Source organism: Photinus pyralis, unplaced genomic scaffold (genome assembly GCF_008802855.1).
Source record: "Photinus pyralis isolate 1611_PpyrPB1 unplaced genomic scaffold, Ppyr1.3 Ppyr1.4_LG5, whole genome shotgun sequence".
In the NCBI taxonomy this organism is placed as follows: domain Eukaryota; kingdom Metazoa; phylum Arthropoda; class Insecta; order Coleoptera; family Lampyridae; genus Photinus; species Photinus pyralis.
Window position 1 is genome coordinate 25,485,472 of NW_022170596.1, and position 22,956 is coordinate 25,508,427.

At 36.0% G+C, this 22,956-nt stretch overlaps 1 protein-coding gene and 3 long non-coding RNA genes across 4 annotated transcripts in view; 3 read left to right on the forward strand and 1 right to left on the reverse strand.

Annotated features, from left to right (window-relative positions):
• Nucleotides 1-8,434: 8,434 nt before the first annotated feature.
• Nucleotides 8,435-8,938, forward strand: LOC116170843. Its single transcript, XR_004145327.1, has 2 exons — nucleotides 8,435-8,675; nucleotides 8,724-8,938. It is a non-coding gene; the product is annotated as an uncharacterized LOC116170843 (long non-coding RNA).
• A 4,515-nt stretch (nucleotides 8,939-13,453) lies between these two features.
• On the forward strand, nucleotides 13,454-13,941 carry LOC116170842. Its single transcript, XM_031487370.1, has 2 exons — nucleotides 13,454-13,687; nucleotides 13,739-13,941. Exons 1-2 carry the CDS (start codon nucleotides 13,528-13,530, stop codon nucleotides 13,882-13,884), a joined length of 306 nt encoding a protein of 101 aa, XP_031343230.1. The 5' UTR covers nucleotides 13,454-13,527; the 3' UTR covers nucleotides 13,885-13,941.
• A 686-nt stretch (nucleotides 13,942-14,627) lies between these two features.
• On the forward strand, nucleotides 14,628-15,042 carry LOC116170845. Its single transcript, XR_004145329.1, has 2 exons — nucleotides 14,628-14,789; nucleotides 14,844-15,042. It is a non-coding gene; the product is annotated as an uncharacterized LOC116170845 (long non-coding RNA).
• A 7,515-nt stretch (nucleotides 15,043-22,557) lies between these two features.
• The window catches only part of LOC116170846, a 92,259-nt gene continuing 91,860 nt past the window's right edge, over nucleotides 22,558-22,956 (reverse strand). The window contains exon 3 of the long non-coding RNA XR_004145330.1: nucleotides 22,558-22,780. This is a non-coding gene — a long non-coding RNA (uncharacterized LOC116170846). The remainder of the gene's footprint in view (nucleotides 22,781-22,956) is intronic.

A 22,956-nucleotide genomic window follows, 5' to 3' on the forward strand; every position in this document is an offset into this window, starting at 1 on the left:
GGTGTGCAAAGAGAGAACAAACCTTCTCTCATTGTCGACGGAGACACATCTGAATCATCACATTTATAACACTTAATTTATAACACAAACAAAACGCGGATTTCACTAGTTATTACTTCGGCATCGATGTTAAGACTTAAATGAAACACAATTTCACTTCGTTATATAGCAAACAGAAAGCTTCTAGAGAGTTCTCGAATTAGCATACATATTTTGTGGAAAGAATGGGTCACATTTGCTCTCATTGCTTATTGCCGGTAACTAATCCTTTGCAGACTTAATGAATATCGCTCTAGAAAATTCGCTACAATACTTAAGTACATTGTGAATGATCAATTAAGATTACCAATTCAATAATGTTTCTGTACTTGTTTTTATACTTTTCAATTGCTAAAAATTCACCTAATCATACTAATAAAAATTATAAAACAACAATTCGGCAGCACTTCTTAACAAACAGAGTTTTTGACTTATGGCACTTCCCAACAGAGTCGTAGAAGCACAAAGTGTCAATCAATTTAAGAAATTACTTGATTCCAATTAAATACGATGAATTTATAATATAGCAAAATTTACATAAAAGGAACCTAATTCCTCTGCAAATTGTCTAGACTGAATAATAATAATAATAATAATAATCGTTTGAAAAATATATAGGTATGATAGGCATTTGTAATTTCGGGTTTAATTAAACAAGGACACTTATTGTCTCAAAAAACCATTTAGAATTGCTACCGCAAAGAGTGCCGCAGTTTTTTTTGTTAAGTAACATGACCTGAGGCGGCAAACGGTTGACTTTAGCATATTGATGGGATTGGCCAAAGTGGAACTCCATCGGTTAAAATTTTGATCACTCTCGTTCAGTAGATTTCGAGCTAGCTCCCCTGCTATCAATATAGAAACTGAAACCGAAGTTTTAAACTTTTGGTTAAATGACTAATTGAAGTATCTAAAGAAACTGATATATTGCAGTTGATGTGCTACAGGTATTTTAACGTGAAAAATCTAATCCTAAGGCAGAAACTTTCATTTATTTAATGGAGTTAGATGCTGTGCACTGACGTCAAACTTGTCAGCGTACCGGTTTTTAGACATTATTCACGCATGTAGGAATAACTAGATTATTTCTGTGACACATCAGCTATGATGTTAAATGAAAGTAATTTGACTGGATATCGAATAGGCCTCGACAATATTTTAGTTGGCCATTCGTATGAGCCCCCTGATAATTTTGAATTTGTTTTTTGTTTCAGTAAAAATTCGAGTACGCATACGAAATAAGATGACATCCTACGTCATTTGGTTTTTGTATTAATCAAAATTTTCAAAAAATACATACCTTTGTCTGTGGTCGAATGTACACTCACCCTAGGCCATGCACTCACCAAGCATAAGGTTTAATTCACTGTAGTCACTTAATATTGCGCAAATTAACTCATTAAAAAACTAAAGTACCGACACAATCCACCCCGCGGTTACGGCTGAACTGATAGCTAATTAATTTGCGTGTTATCATTTAAAACTAGTTTTATTCAATACATTTGACAGCATAACTCGATTACTCATACAACTTGGCCATCAAGTGTTCTAATAAACAAGTTAGATAAAAGAAACACTTTTCAGGTACAGAATTACTTGGAAAACATCGTATTTTGTTCTCCGTTCTAAAATTGCTCATTTTGAAGACACTGAGGGTTGTTTCGGTTATGTTCCTGTGGTCATCTCGAATTTACGGCCTATAAGAGTGACCCGTGCGCTGACCATGATATTTCTAGTTCCACTATTTCAAAATCAGTATGCTTTTGTATAAAGGATAACAAGGATCCTGGATGATAGGATATTTTTCAGTTATAGTCTCCATGAAATCCTACTCAACTGCAACACTTGGCTGGGAAACATGGTATAATAAAACTGGGAAACAACTTCGGTAAATTGTTCAGAAATTGTCATTTCTTCAAGCGCACTTGCATAAAATAATCACCAGGGACAATTTTAATTTTTTTCAACGAATGTTTAGCATAAGTGAATGTTAGGGCCTGGGACAAAGTCAAACGTTTCAGGATTTCTTTAAATCCACATACTTGCCTTGTATTATATGGCGATAATCAAGTTATTTATTATTATGAATAACGCAAACATAAATTTTACACTACTACCGTAAGTTACTCGGAATTCATATTCTCAGTTGCGATCTGATAAAAATGGACCACAAACGCGATTCCGTTTTTAAATTCGACTTGTTTTAGTATCTTTTTCGCGCATCCGTTATGAGAAATTATACTCGCAATTTTCGCAAAACAAATTAGCGACAAGGGCGTTCTTTTCATTTTAATTAGTTCCGAAAAAGAGAAACTGGAGAAACTAAATTATTATGTAAAAAGTCCTGCTCCTTTTCAAGTATAATTACTTTTAATGGTACTGTGCATAAATTAACGAAAACATTTAAACTTGATTTACATCCATTAGCAAAATCCATATATTTTAATCACAGTTTTGTAAGCACAGTAAAATTCAATTAGGAAGTGATGCCTGGGTTAGTCCAGTCGAGTAAATTTTAAAATTAAATACAGGAGTATGTTAAAATTTTAGTGAATTAATATACTCCCTTAAATTTTAGAACGGCATTAATGCAAAGGGTGTACCTAATTTAATTTTATTATTTCCATATCCATGTAGCGCTGCAAAGTCAAACTAGTGGAGTTTGTATCATGTCACATCAGCGTTTAATACAAGAACCTGGTGGAAAAGTAATTATCAATTGTAATTAGCCCCTTCATATGTATTAGGCGTAATTTTAGGAGTGCGAAAATTTGGTAGAATTCAAGGGTTGTTCGTACTAAATAAGATTGATTTCCTCCGAAACAAATTCTAATGCCCCTACTTTATAGAAGTTTGACCTTTTCTCTGTAAATCTGAAAACCAAAACTTGACGCTCTGGTTTGACTGCAGACTAATAAATACGGATTTGAAATGAAATGATTGAATGTATTGACCAAAATCAAAATCGATCCAATTCCTCTTATTCCTTACATCTAGTTTATTTATAAATTGGTTACATTTTTGACGAGTACTGTAAATTTAAATTCTATACCGTGGTCGCGTTTCCTTCTACCTTACTCTCATATAAACTTCAATTAACAATAAAAAATATGGCAATTTTTGTACAAAAAATTCAATTGCTATAGCTAACCAAAATTGAGCTCATTTCAAGGAACATTCTCAACTAAAATACAAATTCCAAAAGAATGAAAATAATCAAAATTTCGTCTAGATGAGTCTAGTTAAATATGATGCAAGTTTACGCCTTTCCGCTAATTAACCAACATCGATCCCTTGCAGGATTTTCTGACTACTAATAAAAATTCAATCCAATTTCTTAAAGAGATTCTGTCTTTATTTTTTAGTGAAAAATTCACTTTACTGTAATTATACCGTTTTCTAATCGGTGGTTTTCCTATATGAAACGGTACGGCCTTACTGAAAATGATGGCGGCCCAAAGCTGGACAATTGAGAAACGAAAAATTGGATCTTCTGGGGAAATGGTGTCGAAATTTTCAATTCCGTTTGCAATTGTATAAATTTATGCGATAGTTCTCAGTACAAATTTGCGTATTTGACAAAAACAGTTTATGACATGGAACTGTGCCCTATTTCCTCTGCGAGGTTACCGAAACGCCCGATTACTTTATTTTCTTGAAACTGCTGCGGCTACGGCGTTACATATTTCTTTGGGAAATGTTTATTTCAACACCGCAATTTATAACTTTACGCAATAGTTCCTAAAAGGAATTTGATTGTAACAAATGGAGTAACTAATTCTAAATTTCGGAAGTTACTAATGAATTTTAGTCGTGTTAGTGGTCGTTGCCCTAAAGTAATTATAAGTAACAATAATTCATTAGTTTTCGTGATTACTAATCAACTGATGTCTTATAAGGTTCATTAAGAGCGATTCTGTTAGTATAATAAATTCTAAACTTGAGATCCCATTGTATTACACTGTGGACCATTTAATGAATTTTTTTCAGTGATTAAGCTGTAAAAAATGTGACGGAGGTTTAGTTTTGAGGTCACACAAGAATTCATATTATTGTCAGTTATTTACAACACTACACATTTGTGTATTTTTAAATTAAACGGCTGTGGCGAAGAGCAGAAGGCTATTTTGCATTGGACCGTGCACCTAAAAAACAAAACCAACAACACTTTGTCTAACCAGTGTTTTTTCCGTATTTCATCCGCCTGCGTCCTGCGGGTGGTAACATATTTGTCCAATTTAATATAATTCAGACTTCAACCTGTGACCTCAATCAATAAATGCAGTCAAATTTCATTTTCTTTTTCACGGAAAAACAACAAAATCGCGTAGATAATTCACCATTTGTAAAACGAAGCGGGTTAAGCTTTAACGTTTCCATCCACTTACGAAATTAGTTTTTCTATCACAGCACCTTTTCGTTCGTAATTTAGAAGAAACTGATTGCGTTTCCGTATAAATCTCGACTTTTGAGCGTTTTTACACACAAGGTCTCAATTTAGTTCGATTTTCCGAAATTTATGTGCACAGTCAGGTAATAAGCTGAAGTGAAATTTAAATGCATCAGATATTCAAGAATAAATTTCCATTTTAGATTACTACCCTATTATAGTTACTCAGTTGCAGACTTAATGATTGATAGATTATATACAGGTGAAAAATTTTCTTTAAGGAGGGGGAGGGGCCGGTCACTTGGTTTAGCTTTAAATTGGCTGAAACATTACGCATTCAATATTTATTGCAGGAACGTTATGATCTCATGATTAACGTAGAAAGGAACCCAGTAATTCTCTGATTTACCCAAGCTTTCTAAAATTTAATACATTTCCTTGCACCGAACGGGTGACTAAGGGTCGAAATTATTTACCGTTTGGTTTAATTCCTTACTCTCCTAAAAAAGGAGTCACCAAAAAAGATAAAAATGAAATTTATTGGCGGTATATGTATTTGCATTGACGGTAAGACATTATAAATGTAACCGCAGCGGTCTACGTGTACTTTGATGAAATCGGGTGAACATATTGGCGGTTTGTACGTTCTTGTTACAAGTAATAATGGATTCCGGTTTAGTACAGCGAATGCGTACGCAGAAAAGAAATGAAAATCACGACCTCTAGCGGCGAAACAACGAATTATTGTAAATTAAACCATAACTACGTGGTTACGTGGCAAAATTTGGACTCGACCACGGATTACTCGTACAAAATCAGGTATTAAAGCATAAACGTGACGTTAACTTAAAGAAAACTAGTTTATGATGCACAAAATAGGGTCTTTATGAACGAGCCGTTTATTATAAAATAATAAATAACGTTTTTACCTTGAAAGTAACATAAAATTAGTAGGTGGGTCTTAAAATTAATAACATTTTCATGCCTATTGTAGTTACGCGTAGGGTGAGCACCAGGTATCGCGTAAACAATTCGGGGTGGGCATCAAGTGCGCAACTGGGCCCACCCCTAGCTATGTGCTGGGATCTATAAGTTTTGGTAACTAGGGTGGCTCAATATATTTTAACACAATAGATCTCTTTATATACTAACCAGGGGGTGATGTATTAAAAATCACTTACCAGATTTATTACCCATCTACTACATTGTAAAATCGTTGTGTTAAAGACGAATTGCATCTCAACTCACCTGCAACAAAACAAAGATGTAAGCTAATTATCATAATCTATTAACAATAAGGGCTGAAATACGTATATCAAGACCTTGGGGGCGACGAAGAGTTCTACAAGGGAACAGGAACTTGAAGATATAGAATAATATTCCACATAAATAACTTTACCAATAGTAAGTATACGACATTTATCTGATTTTACCACTGATATAAAAGCATTACCAAATATATCTTTAAAAAAAAGGCAGTTTATAAAATTTATTTGTTCCACAGCACCCCATTATTATTTATTGTGACGGTAGAGACCCGCATTGAAGAACAATAAAATATTAATGTGTTGTGTGGGGAAATTTACACAAACGACTGTCTTACAAAGAGTTCGACACCCTTTTTCACTAGGCGAATTCGTTTGCCACTCTCAATTTCTTGATTGTAATTAAACAGTATAGGTAGACACTCAATCGGGAGTAATTTCCGCGTTAATTAGTTCTCATATTGCCCACAGCTCTGTTAGCAATCCGAGATGGTAACCGAATACCTACCTAGATAACTTATCTATCATTAACATCAAGCTAAAGGCAATTATCATGTACTGCTTTACTTGAACGTTATACACTAATTGAGATGCGAATGATAACGATTCGAAAGATGTAGGTGGAATGTCCTTATTACAAGTCTACATAATACCGTTAGATGTATTTGGCAGTTGAGATCTCAGCACTGAGACGCATCGGTTTCCTTTAGCACGTTTCAGGATGCAGGCAAATCGTTCCAAACAAGAAACTTATTATGCAATAAAATCGTTTTCCCCTTAAATTACTTTAGACGGCATTCGCGAAAACTAAGATTAAAACAGCCCCGCTTTGAGAATTGTGTCGCGAATTTGTAGTCGCATTAAAGTTTACGCGTTTATAAACTAAGATAGATAAGAGGTATCTGTTGCTTTATTCCCTCCGAAATGTTTCTTTTACGAGTAAAGATATACTCTCATTAGGGAAGGTTTCCTAATGCTTTCTGTCGGTTACCAGTGTTTTCAAGAAGGGTGTTAATTAATCAAATGAACCAAACCAAAGCCTGAATCCGGCTAGAAAGTGCGGTAGCTAAGTTACCGCGGCTTCCGTGATTCAATTCGGGATTTAACACCCCATTGAAGATATAGAGCTGGGAGGCCTGCAGATAATGATGAGAAAGAACGAAGGTATAGCAAACTACATCTGCATCTTTCCTACAGAAGACAAGGGTTTAAAAGTTAAGAATTGGTGTATGTTGGCGAATGCAAAGATAAGTTTCGGATCTCAAAACAACAATAAATGATAATTTACGCTACTCCGCCCCGCCAGAAAAACAGGGTGAAATATAAACGAGGAAAACGGCAATTTTTGATAGGGAAGTTAAACCCCCCGCCAATATTTTGCGAATGATTTCTCCATATTTTTAGTTTTATGTACATTAATTTCATTACCCCCGCCAATAATCTCCACCCTAAGTCTGCCTTTTTCAGCAACCACAATTTTCATGTATGGTGTTGAGAACTTTCATTAATTACAGGGTTGCAGAAAAATCACCCTGGAAATTTCACCTGTTGTTGAAGGTGAATTCTGTTTAGTGTTGCTTTACTGCGTGCCTTACTTTGGTGACAAATTGTATCGTAATTTAGGGAGACAGTAGAACGTATTCACATATGACGTTTTAATTATTAATATTTAGTGGAAAGTGTGATAAATACTGTTCCGTAAGTGCTTTTCAACGATAGTTCAATGTAGAGAAATAATGGAGTATTTTAGAAGAGGCAAAATGCGTCAACCTACTTACGTTTCCACGCATGGCATGGAGCTTAACACGCCCATATTGATGAAGCAATTGCAGTTCAAATCAAAAATCGCTATGACAAGGGTGTAAGATTGGAAGGAATTTCAAACGATATTTTCTTATCGATTGATATTCCCGATTTAAATTCCATTTAAGTAACCTTACTCTCGTTTATATTCGATATTCTTAAACTATCTAAGTGTTCCTTTGTAAACCCGTTTGTTATTACTTTACTTCTTTATTTTTGCCGCTAGAGGCCATCCAAGTGCTATAGATTTCTTATTACAATAGTGCTTTGTTTCGCCGGCCGAGGTCGTGCAGATGTTTTCCATGGTATTCTAATTCTATCCCTTCTTAAATTTTATATTGATATTTACGGGAATGACATCACATTTTTAGCTCGACCCGCCATTTGAGCAAGATTGATATTGGAGAACGTGAATGCGCTATAGTAGTATGAGCGTTTCTTTGACAATTTCCTCTTCATCCTTTTCAGCAAAAATATATGAATAGTACCATTTTTTGAACGTCTGTGATGATATACGGGTCTAAACGTTCTAGGGCCACTTAATCTAGCCACGGTGGAATCTTGAAACTAATAAATGAGGCAATTACGCGGAAGTAACGGCAAATGCTATCTTTTTGGTTAACTTGGTAGATCAGTCTTCCGTTCATTTGTAAGTTCATTTTCTTTTGCCATGTTTCAACAGCAACCCCACACTTCAATTGTTTCTTAGTGTGGTCCATAGATAATAAATCTATGTTCCATTAGACTATATACCCATGACAATGCAATGTCTTCGAAACCTATTCATGCATACGAGCGAAAAAGCTCTCTGATTTATCAGCTTTTTTTTATTAATATTACAAATTGTTTCCTTTTCACGAGAGCGTAATCAAATGCGACATAAAATAGTAATATCTTTCGCACATTACACAACAGTCCAGAGTGGAACCTTGAGAGAACCTGATTAGGTTATAAAAAAGTGTGGAAACGGAATTGCTGCCGCTTTAATTACAAAGTAATGTACAAATATGCCATTAATTCTCGCAACAAAGTGCCTATATAACACGCCGACCAATTTGCTTCTGCCCATTTGTGCAGAAAACGCGAAATGCGAGAGTTAATAATTTTAACGGTATTCTTAATATGCTGGGCGATGAATGGAAATCTGGCTCAGCCCCTTTTTTATCGAGAGCATGATGGTAAGTACTAGTAGAATTTGGAATGGATTAAGGTGTTAATGACCACAGCTAGTCACTGTGACACTGCCAACGATGGAGTGCATGGCGTCTGCAAGGCCGATTGTGATGATACCGATATCGTTCCTGGGAACTGCCTAAATGGAAAGGTATGTTGTTCCTTTGATGAGCGGGAACAACCTTTCAGAGAGTACGCGTAAAAATAGTTCGTTTGTGTAGTCACACTATTTCCTATAAATTCGAAAAAATAAAATTTCAGTAAATCACTGGTTTTTCTATTATATTGCATATTGCTAAATGGTTAGATTAGAGAATCTACTAGCTCATAGCCACGTTATTCATTGAAATCGAAAAACGCGAGAATGTAGGTATTCCTCTTCCTTTGGGAAATTGTATAGTGTTAGCATGATTTAAAAAAAAAGCCAATTTCTCTTGTCAAGGTAACTGAATTGAAACCATTGAAAAACGAACAGATAAAAAATTTGTTAGGAAAACTTCATTTATCAACATCACAAATACGCGAGGAAGTAAGAGATGCATTCGAAAAAACCTTCTCACCCACTATGTCCTGATATAAATTTTCTTTTAAAGTTTATGGAATTAGGAAAATAGCTATTTAGTACAGTTTGAAATATGATTCCTTTCTTTTAAAAACTATTGTACTAGGATCACATAAGAGCGAAAAAGATTTACGTATTTTCAATATTTTAGTTCAGTGGAGGAAGGTATTTTGTTGTATAGTACCATTATAAGGAACTTTTTATAACAATTTCAGATTAGTAAAAAATTTCAGCAGAAATCGACTTCTGGAGGAACGAGTCGAAGGTGTTTAAATAGTGCTCTCCACCACCCGAAAAAGAAACAGATGGAGTATGAAGAGACGGGAGGGTAGAGATATTTGGGAAACCTTTTACCAAAATGATCAACGGAACTTTTGACTAGGAAGTTCTTTGGAAAAATTCCCCTGAAAAGCGAGAAGTAGAGATGTATTGGCATTTCTGGTTACTAATTATGTACTCCACTTACTCCTGAAGCGTATCAGAATCAAATCAAATTTTGGCATCTGGCAAAAGTACAGGTACACTCTGCCCAAAATAAGAATGTCTATCATGGGAATCTCCGAAGCAAATTTCGATTACTTCCGAAGATAAGCCAGAAAAATCGAAATTTGCCGACATCGTTTTAATTTTTTTCTGATTTTGAACAGATGAGAAAAAATAAAAGAAACACCTTCTCATTGCCACTTTTTGAGCTCTGCAAGACAGCAGAAATTTTCTTTATTTTTTTATACGGTTCGTAAAAAAAAGTACATACTGTATTGAGTAGCATTTTTTTTATTACGAATACAACGATGTAACACAAAAAAAAACAAAAGTTGGAAACTGTTCCGACATATTTGCCATCGTATGATAATGTCGTTGTGTGTGCACCATCCTGCTGAAACCAACAGCTTCCAACTTTTGTTTTTTTGTGTGCATCGTTGTATTCGTAATAAAAAATACTACCATTGAATAATAAATCTGATTTATTATTCAATGATACTACTCAGTATGGTATGTACCTTTTTACGGACCATAAAAAAAATAAATGACATCTTCCTCGCTGCAGTTCATAAAGTCACGACAATGTAGATAACGCCTTTGGCAAAATTGAAGGTTTCATGTGGCTTGACTCGGAAGTCAAAGTCACATAGCCGCTTTGTCGGCATAAGACGTTTAGAACGTTTACTACTTATGGCAAAGATTTATAGTTAATCTGTGCTTATGGTTTTTATTAGTCACATTCCTTTAACCTTTTTGTTTCTCCTACTTTCCCTATTAAAGGAAATAACGCTTTTGCTATAACAAATGGACTTATTTTAGAGAAATCTCCTTTTATTTTTTCAACAAACAGAAACCACGGATAGCTCTCCTCCTTTTTTCTGCTTATTTCTAGGATCGAAGGGAAATTCCCACAGCGGCTTGATAACGGGTGGGGTGGGGACGCCTCGCTCCTGAGCGAATCCCTGCACCGTAAAATGTGCTCGAGCCTCGTCATAAAAAAGTCGTGTCCCAGTTTGCATTTTACCGCTACTGCCAGCGGGCCGAGACCTTTTACTGTGTTTTTTTTGTTTTACGAAGGATGTGTGGATAAAAGGTACCTGGAAAAAAGGATAAGAGAGTAGGGATGGCGGAGAGTTGGAAACAAAAAGGAGGTTGGACTTGTCACCTTTAGTGTCCATTGATCGCCTTTTACGATCTCCAGGACGGGAGTGGGCCAATTCTATCCCCGAACCCACAGGGGACATATGTTTCAGAGTCAGTGAAACGCAAGAATTAAAAAATCTACTGGAAAACATAGCATTTTATTATTTTAAAGATCGACAACCACGGACACACACCGCATACCCTCGACGGCAGCCCTGGATCACTTCTTGGGCATCGAGCAATCGAGTTTGGCCTTTTTCCCAAGAAAATGGGTGCATAAATAACGATTTTGACATTTTTTGGGTAAAAATATTTTGGTTAGCCAAAAAAAATCTTTATTTCCTGTGGACATATTAGTTATTTATGTATTAAGGGCATAATATTGATGTTTATATTCTCGAGGGCGACGAGTTAAAACGCTCGAGGGCCTATGGCCCGAGAGCTTTTTAGTCGCCCGAGAGTATAAACATCAGTTTATGCCCGTGGTACATACACAATTTTATGTTTTACAAATAATTTTCTTTGTCAAAATTCGTTTACAAAATAATTCATTATGTTTGATCGAGTATGCGTGGTTCGAATTTGTTGATGTGATTGAAACCATCCAAACGTCAAACGTAATTTTAAATAATTCAATTCATCGTGAATGAGCAAGAAGTTCCAGAAACTATACGAAATAAGGCCAATCACGTGATTTAGTAGGTATTGACAATTAATAATTCTAATTTTCAATGACTTGAAAATATTTGTTTGTTATGTCATTAAGTATAAATGAGTTACTATGGTGATTTAATGCCCTAGGGGATAAAGTGGTACTTTATGCCCGCGTATCACAGATATAAAATGTGCTATGATAGGTTAGTAAGACATAAAAAAATGTATAGGACAGTAACAAGAACAAACAACATATAGCAACAACATGTAAATTGGCTATTATCACAGTCGAGATAGGTACAAAGTATGATTTGATACTGTATTGCCAATTAATGGCTTACTAAAAGATCAAGGTATGTTCATGGAACTCCTTTAATTGTTTTTTTGAATTGCTAGAAAGAAAAATTTATATGGATCACTTCTTAAGCATCATGCAATAGTCTACTTCCCAAGAAAATTGGTGCACAAATAACGATTTTGACCGATTTTGGGCAACCACGTGATGGATGTCAAAATTAGTTTTTGATCGTTAAGCCCATTTGGGACTAGCGCAGAACGATGGATAGACGGACGAAAAGGTGAGGACGTAATCGCTCCACTTTCGTGGGTTGCGTATGTACATTGTACAGACCCTCAGGGTGATCAGCGAATCGCAATGTTAAAAATACCTGATTAAGGACGATGTGCCTATAATAATAGTAATAATCATAATATATTGCGATAACTTGAGCTCGTCAAACAATAAACCATGCCGAAATCGAGGCCGAAATAATACATAATAAGTACAACGATCAAATATCTTGGAAGGGCAGAATGGAGAGGTAGCAATTTTATACTAATTAAAGACTAATTTGTGTCTACAAAAAAAATAAGAATTTGTGCCCGCTTAGTTCCGTCGGAAAACCGATTATTAAAATGGGGGCGCTATAGCACCCCCACTTTTTCCGATTGAAATTTTATTAAACTAAATCTTACGTTTTTTTGCTGTCACATCTACTCGGTCATTAAAAATATATGAGCTCACGTTGCGTCTAAACCTATGACTAATTTGTATCGTAGATTTTCATTGTTTAAACAACGTATACATTATTTAAACAACTTTTAACTAAAAAAGGGTAATTCTCAAAACTAAGAAAAAGCAATGCAACATATAAATTAAGGACTAATGCGTACCCACAAACGTTTTTGTTGTAACAAATTATATTGTTAAGAAGTTGTCTGAGCACTCTGAGCCAGGGCACATGTTAAGAAGGATTATCGAGATTGAAAGAATGCACTTTGCTAAATCAAAAATTTCAAGAATTTTCACGAAAAGATTACTTTGTGTTCAAAATGTGAGTTCAAAATGACATTACCTGACTCGAACCAAAGGGGCATCGTAATTCAATATTTCCTCGTCAGTAGTGTACCATTTTCCTGACTTTTATGTAAATAACTATTTATCTGTTCAAATAACATCAGAAAAAAAGAAAACCAAATCGCCAAATTTCGGATGTAATCGGAATTTTCTGCTTTTCCCATAATAATAACTCATTAATTTCGCATCTTTTCTTTAATTTTGATCATCGTCTTATCTTCTATGGTTTCAGAGATCCTCATGACAGACTTACTTTTCTTGGACACAGTGTAATCTGTAATCTGTATAAGACATATGCCTTACCCAATATGTAATAACTCTAAAAAAATATATACACAGGATGCTCAGAAAATTAAGTGAAGATTCTCTTCAACAAATTGGATATTTTTTAAATGGAAACCTCATTTTTACCCTTTGGCACAGAGTTACTTTTGACAATTAGGTTCAAATATCGTTCAAATTTTAAAACAGCATAACACAAGTTGTAAAACATTAAAGACCCTTTGTTCTAAGTTAATTAATATAACACAACAACTTTACAGGGTAATTAAATTTCGCAAAGTGATAAAAACTAATGTTATTATTATTTAAATCACTCGATAACCGAATTCCACTACATTCGTTTACTTAATCTCGAAAAGACAGCCATCAAATCAGAATGAAGGTTGCGTGGATGTTTATGGTTGTATTCTGCATATGCTACCCAATTTACGGCGATGGTGTCAAAAATTCCAGTACGGAAGTTCGGTCATATGATTCTGATACCGAAGAAGCATTCGTACTAGACCTTAATAAGGACCTAGATCAGCCAGAGCTCTGTAAGTACTAAACTTTAGCTCACTAATAAGTGACACTTTTTTGTTGAGAAGATGGTAACTGTGTTATCAATGGCAAGCCAGTATCGAATACCACTTGTTTGCCCGACTGTGGGGATGATCAAGACCATCTGGCTCTTCAAGGTCACGACTGCGCGGATGGATTCATGTGTTGTCCTGCTGTAGACGGAAAGAAGTAGTTGTGGAAAGAGAGGTAGTAGGTGGTAGTAGCATGATACAATAAAAGATACACAATATTTGTTGTTCGTTTGTTCCTTTTTGTCCGCCCCTTTATTCGCACATACTTTGACATTCAATATTCATTTTAATTCCATGCATTAGTTCAAAGCATGTTCCTATATAGGGTGTTTTTTTAAGACGGGCCATAAGACAATGTAAAGGCGTTGATTTATTTAAAATGGGCCATAGGGAAATTTACATTGCGCCAATTGTTCTCAAATCTTGGCCTTGCGCTTAGTTATTTCACTGACAGTTCTCAATCTGATCCTTCAAACTGCATCAACGAAGCAGCAACATGTATTCCATGGATCATATTTGGTATTTCCCACAACTTCTGATTCCGCTGTATACGGTAGGATTAAAGGGAGGGGAACTACAATTAAGGATGATTCCATTTTGGTGTACATTAAAATACGAGTTAAAATACGTAACAATTACATACCCTCATAATGATTGAGTCTAGGAGTGAGTAGTCACAATACATTTAAATGAAAGTGGTAGTATAATGTGCTAACAACGGTGCTAGCTTTTGTTAGCTGGAAGGGGTAGTTTCAAATTAAGGAAAACTGTTACACTGGAAGTACGAAATCAAAAAATAGCAAAAGCAATAACTTTTGAAGTACAATCCTTGGAATAGATTTTACGTAATAATGTTTTCAAGAAGTAATTATTCGCGCAAATTAGTGTTGGCAATACCATAACAAGCACTAGGCTGATCCATAACATTTACTGTGCCAAGTTTAAATGGTTGGCGATAAGATGAACCTAAAAATACTACTACTCGTTTTTTCCATATGGTACTGCATTTTTGCTAGGAAAACCACTACTAGAGTAGCACAAATGGGAGTAAAAGTTCGATCTCATTGTAAGTACAAAATGTTAATCAATAGTTGACAAAATCAAAATTTGATGTGCTTAGATGCCAATTGTGCGGGTGATACCGGACCAATACCGTTGACTGCCTGCCTGCACGACTGTGGTGATTTTCCGGTGATCGCGGGAGAATGTCGGTGTGGACTGCTTTGTTGCTCTTTGGTGCAGTAAGAGCTGAAAATTTCGGACAGGGAAATATGACATAAAATGTGTTACTTTTATTAGTAAAAGCATATTTCACACTCTGTTATCGTTATTTCTGCATCGTTGCTCAACTTGAGACACTAATTCTTCTGGTGTTTTCCAGGTACACAAATTAGCATCCCTAAGTTTCTGAACTGCCGTTGCTGTATATCGTGAGAATGATCCATTATATGATCAAGTAAAATTCTGACCCAAAGTTTGTTGGAATAGAGAATCCATACAAAATTATCCAAAATCAGGCAGGCCTCTCGAGGGAAGAACACAGTAAAGACCATTGCAAGTCTTGGTTATTTCAAGGGAACTAGACACATCAGAGGCAACAGTTTAGAACAGTTTTTTTTAGTTAGATTACTCGTGACTCGTGAGATCGATAATTTTGACTTGTAGTGGCCAGCTATTTTTAGAAACTTGCATCAATAATGTTGTTTAAAGGAATTTTAATATTCCTAAAGGAATCGACTCGTGAAACTAGTGAATGAACAGATTCGGTATTGCGAATTTTGCATTTAATTTCAGTAATACTAGACTTTTTGGTGGATTAAAAATTTGTTTAGAATTCGAGTATGTATATTTTTAAACAGGAGAATGTACCAGCAATGCATTATGTGGTAAAGATGAATTTTAGATCAAGGAACAAATTTAGCATGAACACGTGATCACTTTTACATCCAAGAACGTGTAAAGGAAAATGGAACTTGATCGCCTTTTTAGTGATATATAGAAGAGATAAGAGAAAATGTTAAACAAGATCCTGTACTAACAAAAATTTACACAAACTTCAGCTGGACATTTCAAGGGCGGAGATTTAAATAAACAATCCAGGGGATAATAGAAAATCGACTTCACTATGGCAACAGCGCGCATTGCCACTACATGTCCATGGAGAGCGTTGGGTGTTCTACACTTCAGCGACCTCTTTCTGAACTTACTGGAAGTTAGAACACTGGAAGTGGCTCCAGTGATTCAGATGGAAACTTCGGAGAACTTCGGCAATGCAACGTGACGGTACCAACTTCCACGGCCCCTCATTTCTAAAAAAAACATAATTTCTGATGCCCATTCTCCTTGTACTCACAATTAGTTATAGAGTGATTTAAAAAAAAAGTTTCGCATATTTAGCCTAAAAAATCGAGATCATTAGAAAAGGCTAAAATAAGAATTTTCGAAAATTCAATTTTTTATTATACCTGAATCACAATCTCCGTTTTAAACACTCAAATGCGTGCGAAAAAGGGCCTTTAAAACACACGTGCTTTAAAGTTGCTAAGTAACGATACTTCAAGTATGACTTTTGAAACTGTCATCTGGATGAAATAAAAAATCCTCTTAGGTCGCTTTCTGTAAATGCGGAACATTTCTTTGGCTTTTGTACCTATCCTTTGGTTGAAGCTTTCACAAACGCGCGTAATTTAGGGTATGCTTCCAAATCTGTTCCACTTTTTAATCGCAGCATTGCTTTAAAGTTTTGAATGAATGCACCAAAATATAGAAGATTTAAATACCTTTGACATTTCCTTCATATATGCCAGCATTATGGATGCATTTAAGACTGTATTCGTAAGTAACTTCCTATTCATCCATGGAAACAACTTTTCATATTCTTTATAATAGGCGTTACTGGAGTTGGATTTTACACCTACCAACGTTTGTTTAGATTTTACAACAAGCGATTTAATGGACGGTGTATTATCTTTTTCAACGGAAATCGTTTAATTCACAAAGACAGATTTTTATAAGCAAACGTCAAGTGACATTTCCATGGCAATCGTGAAATTACGAACACCCATCCCACTTAATTAGACATGTATTCGAGTATAACGTCAATATGACTTCATTGTATTTCCTATTTTTAAATTATACTGCAGGTATAATAAAAAATACTATAAGATACACGTGTATAATTGATCTTTAAAGCACTTGCAACGTTAAAGGCACTCCGCTTTGCGTCGTGCCCTTAAACTCGTTGCGCGTGCTTTAAAGACTTGATTATACACTTGTATCTTAATATACTATTTTACTGCGGTTTTACGTACACATACAATAGTTCCACAGTTCTTGAGAATTATCAGAGAATAGTTATTTACATATACAAGAAAATGACATATTACTGGCAAGGAAATATTGAAAACTTAATGGCGGCCTGTACGTTCTTTCTTACAAGTAAATAATCGAAGCTGTTTTTGTATAAGGAATGCAGAAGTAGAAGAAGAGAACGTCACGGAAACATCTGCACGAACTCTAGCTGCGAAAGAATGAAGCAAAGTCAATGCTATTACAGTGATTTACAGTTTCTCTATAGAGTAAAACCTATAACACTCGGATGGCCTCTAGCGGCGAAAATAAAGAACTATTGTAATGCTAAATCTACTATAGAATTAACTTACATTTTAACCAAACATACAAAGGAAATACCTAGATGGCGTAATTTAATTTGGATTTTAAATAAAGCGCTACATAAATAAGAAAGTTAATTCAGTGACTTTTTCCTCATTTTTTTGGAGTTTTCCCCTAAAAGCGAGGGTTTTCAAGGAGAAGTGAGGTCAACACTAATAGGTTTCATCTACGAGACACTGTAAATAATATTTAGTAATGAAACGTATAGGTTTTTGTATACCAGACTATCTAGCTAACAAAGGAAAGTCCGACAACGACATCGTAACAGGATTCTTTTCTCAACAAAGCCCATTTTGTTGTAACGAAAAGTGGGAAAATACTTACAATAGTACTTGTTTGTGTTTTCGGGAGCAAAGGAAGATTTCCTGAATGGTAACCTAGAACTGATGGAGAACTTTCCTATGCGCTATTTGTTAGACTCTCTTTACAGAAGCCCACGCGACATCTTATTATTCCATATCAAAAATGTTGGCATAATTTAAGTTGTCTAGTTGCCTCGAAAGTTCATTATAACACACGTAGACAACCGAAGCTCTTGAAAACTTGCCTAATGAGTTCAGTTAAATATCAAGAGTTTCTGGTTTGAAATAGTAGCCTTTCAAAAACGACATGGCTGAATGCTTCATTAAGTAAACTTGGAAACAGATCACGATCTAATCCTAATAAAATCTCATATAATGACTCATCTGATATCGCAATTTATTACACTACTCCCATATTGGATACCGAGAGATGAACCAAGTTGAAGCCGTAATTTAGTGGGGTAAATTAGGGCAGTATAAAAGAAATCCATTCCGAGGGCTGGTAATGAAAATCGCCGAGATGATTCAGAGCGTAATAATTGCCAGTATTCACCGTATAACAAGAATGGAACGATTCTCATGTAAAAACCTATTCCGTACACGCCAAAAACGATTTTCCATTGTTTGTGAAAAATGCGCGATTTCTGTCGTATTATATATACCTAACGTCGATTATCTGCCAGTCGCAAAATTCATTTAGAACCTTTCTCAAAAAAGTTCCTCCGCGACAAAGTACCAGAAAAAAAGGTTTGTCGAAAGTTCGGAATAGGGTTAATGGAAAAGTTTGGTTTTGGCAAATTGAAAATGTAAAAACGAGCGTGCGAGAGCGGCAACGATTAACAGAATTTAATCCGGAAACTAATTTCACTTTTCAGAAACGTCATTGTTCGTATCGCTTTGATCAAATTTTAATTGAGTGTTTGAGTGTGAGAAAATGTAACTTTGTAACATTATTCAAGAACATAAGAGGACGCTTTCTCGTAGCGCTTTTTGTGAACACAGGAAAAAATCTGGTAACTTTACACTCACGCATGTTAAATCTGGAAATTTTAGACGAAAAATCCACTGCAACATTGCCAAGTAACAGGAGTCTTCTGTATACACTTTCCCGTGTAGGGGCGGGCAGTAAAGTAACCCTATCGCAGAGGCACTGCGTGTCCAAGGCGGCTACACAGCGGCCAGTCAGCCGCAACCTGACTGCTGAAGTTTTGGGGAGAAAGAGTGTTAGTGGTTTAACAAGATTTTACCGATTTTGACCACTTCCTCCATTTGTGACAGTCTTCAGTTATTCTTATAGCTAGAAGTACCAAAAGGGTGATCCTGAGAGCTACTCTCGAGGTACGGAACCGTGTAACGAGGGGGACTGGTGTTTTCGAAATATTTAAGTTTTTTTTTCGCGATTGATTCTGTACATTTTATACGAGTTTTAGGTTCCAACTATACGTCCCCCATTCCACGCGGATTCAAGGCAATCAGTGCAAGATTAGGGTGGTTTCCACCCACTTGTCAAGGCCAGAACTTCTTCATAATACATACGGTACGCATTGGGTTATTACGACACGTGGGTGTGGGCGCATTTCAATAAGAGTTTGGTGGTTAGATTGAGTTTGAGAGTGTTGCTTCAAATTATTGTGATAGGGTTGAATTTCGTTAGGGTTCCGCGGTTTGTGAGTGACGTGATTCTATTAGAGGGCTGTTTATTCCAATTTTTTTGGAATATTTTTCAAATTTTTAAGTCAATGGGTTCTTAACAAAATTGGCAATGTATATTTTGCCGGTTTTCGGATTCATCACGATCGGTTAATCACCTGGGAAAGTTACCAACGCCAGTCTGACGGGTGGCAATACAATCCAAATGTGATTTACGGGACTATAGAGCTAGTTGCAGTTTTAAAATGGCCGTGTGTTTCGATTAATAGCCCTAAAGCGCGCGTAATTCACTAGGTTAAACCAATCAGATTGGATAATTGTTAAAGATGGCTGACTGAAGTAATTAATACCATTTTGGGGCGTTTTGAAAAATTAAAATAGGACTAGGGACTGAGTAAGTCAGGTTGAGAAAGAGGAATCAGTTGGTGAAAAACTAGACAGTAAAGTTCGGAGTCCAAGATTCCAGTTTTTCTGCCATTCTGGGATAAACCATCGAGGGCGCAGTCAAAGAGGCGAAAATCTCGAAGCGGCAGAAGGGGATCTTAAAGTATTACGTTTGGAAACGTACGTTAACGAATATCGGTGTCCTGACGTTTTGTGGCCACAAAAGAGAGTAGTTTAATGTTGAGTTACTGTCTCCCTCTCTCTGGCTGGAGGGTAGTCTATACCCCCAGACCCTCCGGTGGCATATATGCCCTCTTATATACAATAATAAATTATAACGTTGTGCTAAATTAATAGAATTTATCATTGAACTGTACAGTGATAGATTTTATTCTGAGTAAAGGGGGAACACAGCACCAGGGGGTCTAGACCCCCCCCCCCACCCACAAAAGAGAGTAGTTTAATTTTGTGTTACTCTCTCTTGGCTGATGAGTATTCCATACCCCCTAGACTCCCGGGTGGTATATTTTATTTGCAATAAAAATCTATAACATTGTGCTAAATCCATCAAGTGTATAATTAAACTGTACGTACAGGGTGGCCAACTAAGAATGCGAAGTACTGTATCTGAGAACCTATCCATCGTAAAAGCAAAAGAGTCATAATTAAAACGGCCCAAAGAAAAACCTGGAAAATATTTTCATGTTTCTGAAATGGCCATTAGGGGTGATATTTCTGTGCATTCCGCTATATTAACCTAACAAAAAATCCCTGGTCGTAAACGTCGTGGACAATCTGAACCTTTTTTATTTGACAATTTTTGCTGTATGTCCAAAAATAGTGGTGAGGGGTATACAAAGGTTTCCGTAAAAACAGTCTGTATCTTCGAAACGGCTGAACCGATTTTAACAAACTTAGGCTAGTTGAAAAGAGCTATTCTTGGGTTACAAATATTATAATATTTAAAGTTTTGTTAGTTTCACATGTCGCCGCTAGAGGACTTTTTTCGACGTTCCGACAGAAATTGTTAATGTTCTCAAAAAAATTATTGTATGATTTTTTTTCATGAAAAAGTAACTAAATGATGCCTAAACCAGCTCGCGAAAACCGCATCTCGATATCTTGTTCCTAACCTCAAATTTAGGCCAAAGAACGTTTTATAAACAATCTGCTTCTATACAAGGTACCATCCTTAATTGGCCAATCCATTCAGAAGGAAGTGGTGGTGTCCATCAATATTCGCGTTTTAAACTCAATCATAACTTAATAATGGTAATGGTGAATTTAACCCAAGGTTACAAAACGTCGGAGAAGAATTAGTATGTAACGTAAAACGTGTATGGAAATCAAAGGTAACCCCCCTTCTTTGATGACATAACATTTTAGATACATTTTATAGAGAGAGCTAATCGTAGATGAAGCCACGATGGTCGATGGAAATTATCATACAACAGCTACAGCCGAAATCTAAAGCAGGTACACTATAAATAAACGAAACGCAACATGGCGGTACTTACGACAAAATGGTAAAAACGCTTATGTACCTATATCCTCCAAATAATAACTTCGGAATTCCCAAATAACGAATTCCAACCCCGTGTACTTCGATGCGGCATACGAAGAAAAAAAGACATGAAAATGGACACCCAAGAATCAAGGCGCTGTCAGTTCTGCGCGGTTAAATTCCATCAATTATTGAAGCCATGCATTAAATCGCCTCAAATGTTACGGGGGTTCTTCGACAAGTAGTAAACCGTAAACAATAATAATGCTTCGTAATGGAGAAAAAAAAATCTTTCATAAATCGCGCATAATGTTAATTTCAAAAAGCTTAGAGGAACGAGTCCCCAGTTCCATCGACATTAATTCCACCTACTGGCAGGTTCCAGTGAAAGAATAATCATTCAGTATTTTCTTTACCTGTAACTGTATCATTCATTGTTGTGTTTAATTATCGTGTGAACTCTCACTTTTTTTTCTAAACATTTTTTATTATTTGTGAGGTTATAATTACGTCAGTCGTACAGGGAGCGGCAGAAAGTCAAGCAGCCGTGAGGAGGGGAGTGGTGGGAATCGTCGTGTTTTCGTTGCCATTCGACGCCATTTCAGTAGCCATGGATCATGAACACCTCATCTAACTTTATGCAAAGTCTAACCCTTCTGGATAAGCAACACGATGGCGCGATGTTTTTTGGGAGAACATGGTGCTTGCCTTACGTGACCTGCTACCGACTGTGTTGGAGAAACTTAGCACTCTCAATGCAAAAATATAGGCGAGAACATCACAACTAGTAAGCACTGAAAGATACCAGTAAAAGTTGCTAGAATTAGTCCAAATAAACATAATCTGGCACGATACACGACTTTAATGCAGAACAGAGTTCAGACAATAGTATTAATTTTCTACACTTAGATCAAATTGGTTGCTTGTACAGATCAATGCCGAATGCAAACTTGCAAACTACCAAACTTCAGAATAACTGTCAAAACCGCACATGGAGTACATCGATGGATAATAAACAAATACACGCCATTCATACCCATACTACTAATGTGCCTAGTTGAAACCGATTTGTATTCAAACGCGATCTCAGTAAATCTATACAAACAAGAGGCTGAAATTTGCGGTTCTCTCACACTTCGCTATAAAGGGAAGCTGAATAACCGGGAATCCCAAGGATGTTTTTGTTATTGCTGAAATGCTCAACTGACTTGTTTTCCATCCAACCCATGACGTAGGGGTATTTCCCTCCGTTCTCTTATTATTATTCCTTTTTATCACCGGGTGTCTTTCCTATTGTAAAACCCTGTTTTTATTGGCCCAATTTAGAATTATACGTTACTAGCGTTAGGGAAGAGCGTAAACATTCCCCCCATTCGAAATGTTTTTAATATACAGCCCCTGCGGTAGAATAAGACATACTTACAGATGATGGAGGCTGTTCTTTCCCTTTTTAGGATTCTTTGCGTATGCATTCGCTATACTTTCGCATTTTAGGTGATAGTAAGTAGATCGGGCCTTATAACTCCCGCAGAAGGAACAACTTACCTGCAACAAAACAAAATTTTAGTAAACATTCGATAATAACATTCAACGCAATACAGTAACTGGAGAAACATAAGACAATTCTTACACATACTTTCACTGTATGATATAGTGATATAGTATTGAACATAATGTCAATTGTTCTCTAAAAATTGGAAGATGCAAGGGTCCATTAAAAA

What these genes read in the sequence shown, in the direction of transcription:
- LOC116170842 (XM_031487370.1), top strand. Translation starts at nt 13,528, where the DNA reads ATGAAGGTTGCGTGGATGTTTATGGTTGTATTCTGCATATGCTACCCA. An exon ending in CCTAGATCAGCCAGAGCTCT is followed by an intron (nt 13,688 to 13,738) that starts GTAAGTACTAAA and finishes TTTGTTGAGAAG; the next exon opens with ATGGTAACTGTGTTATCAAT.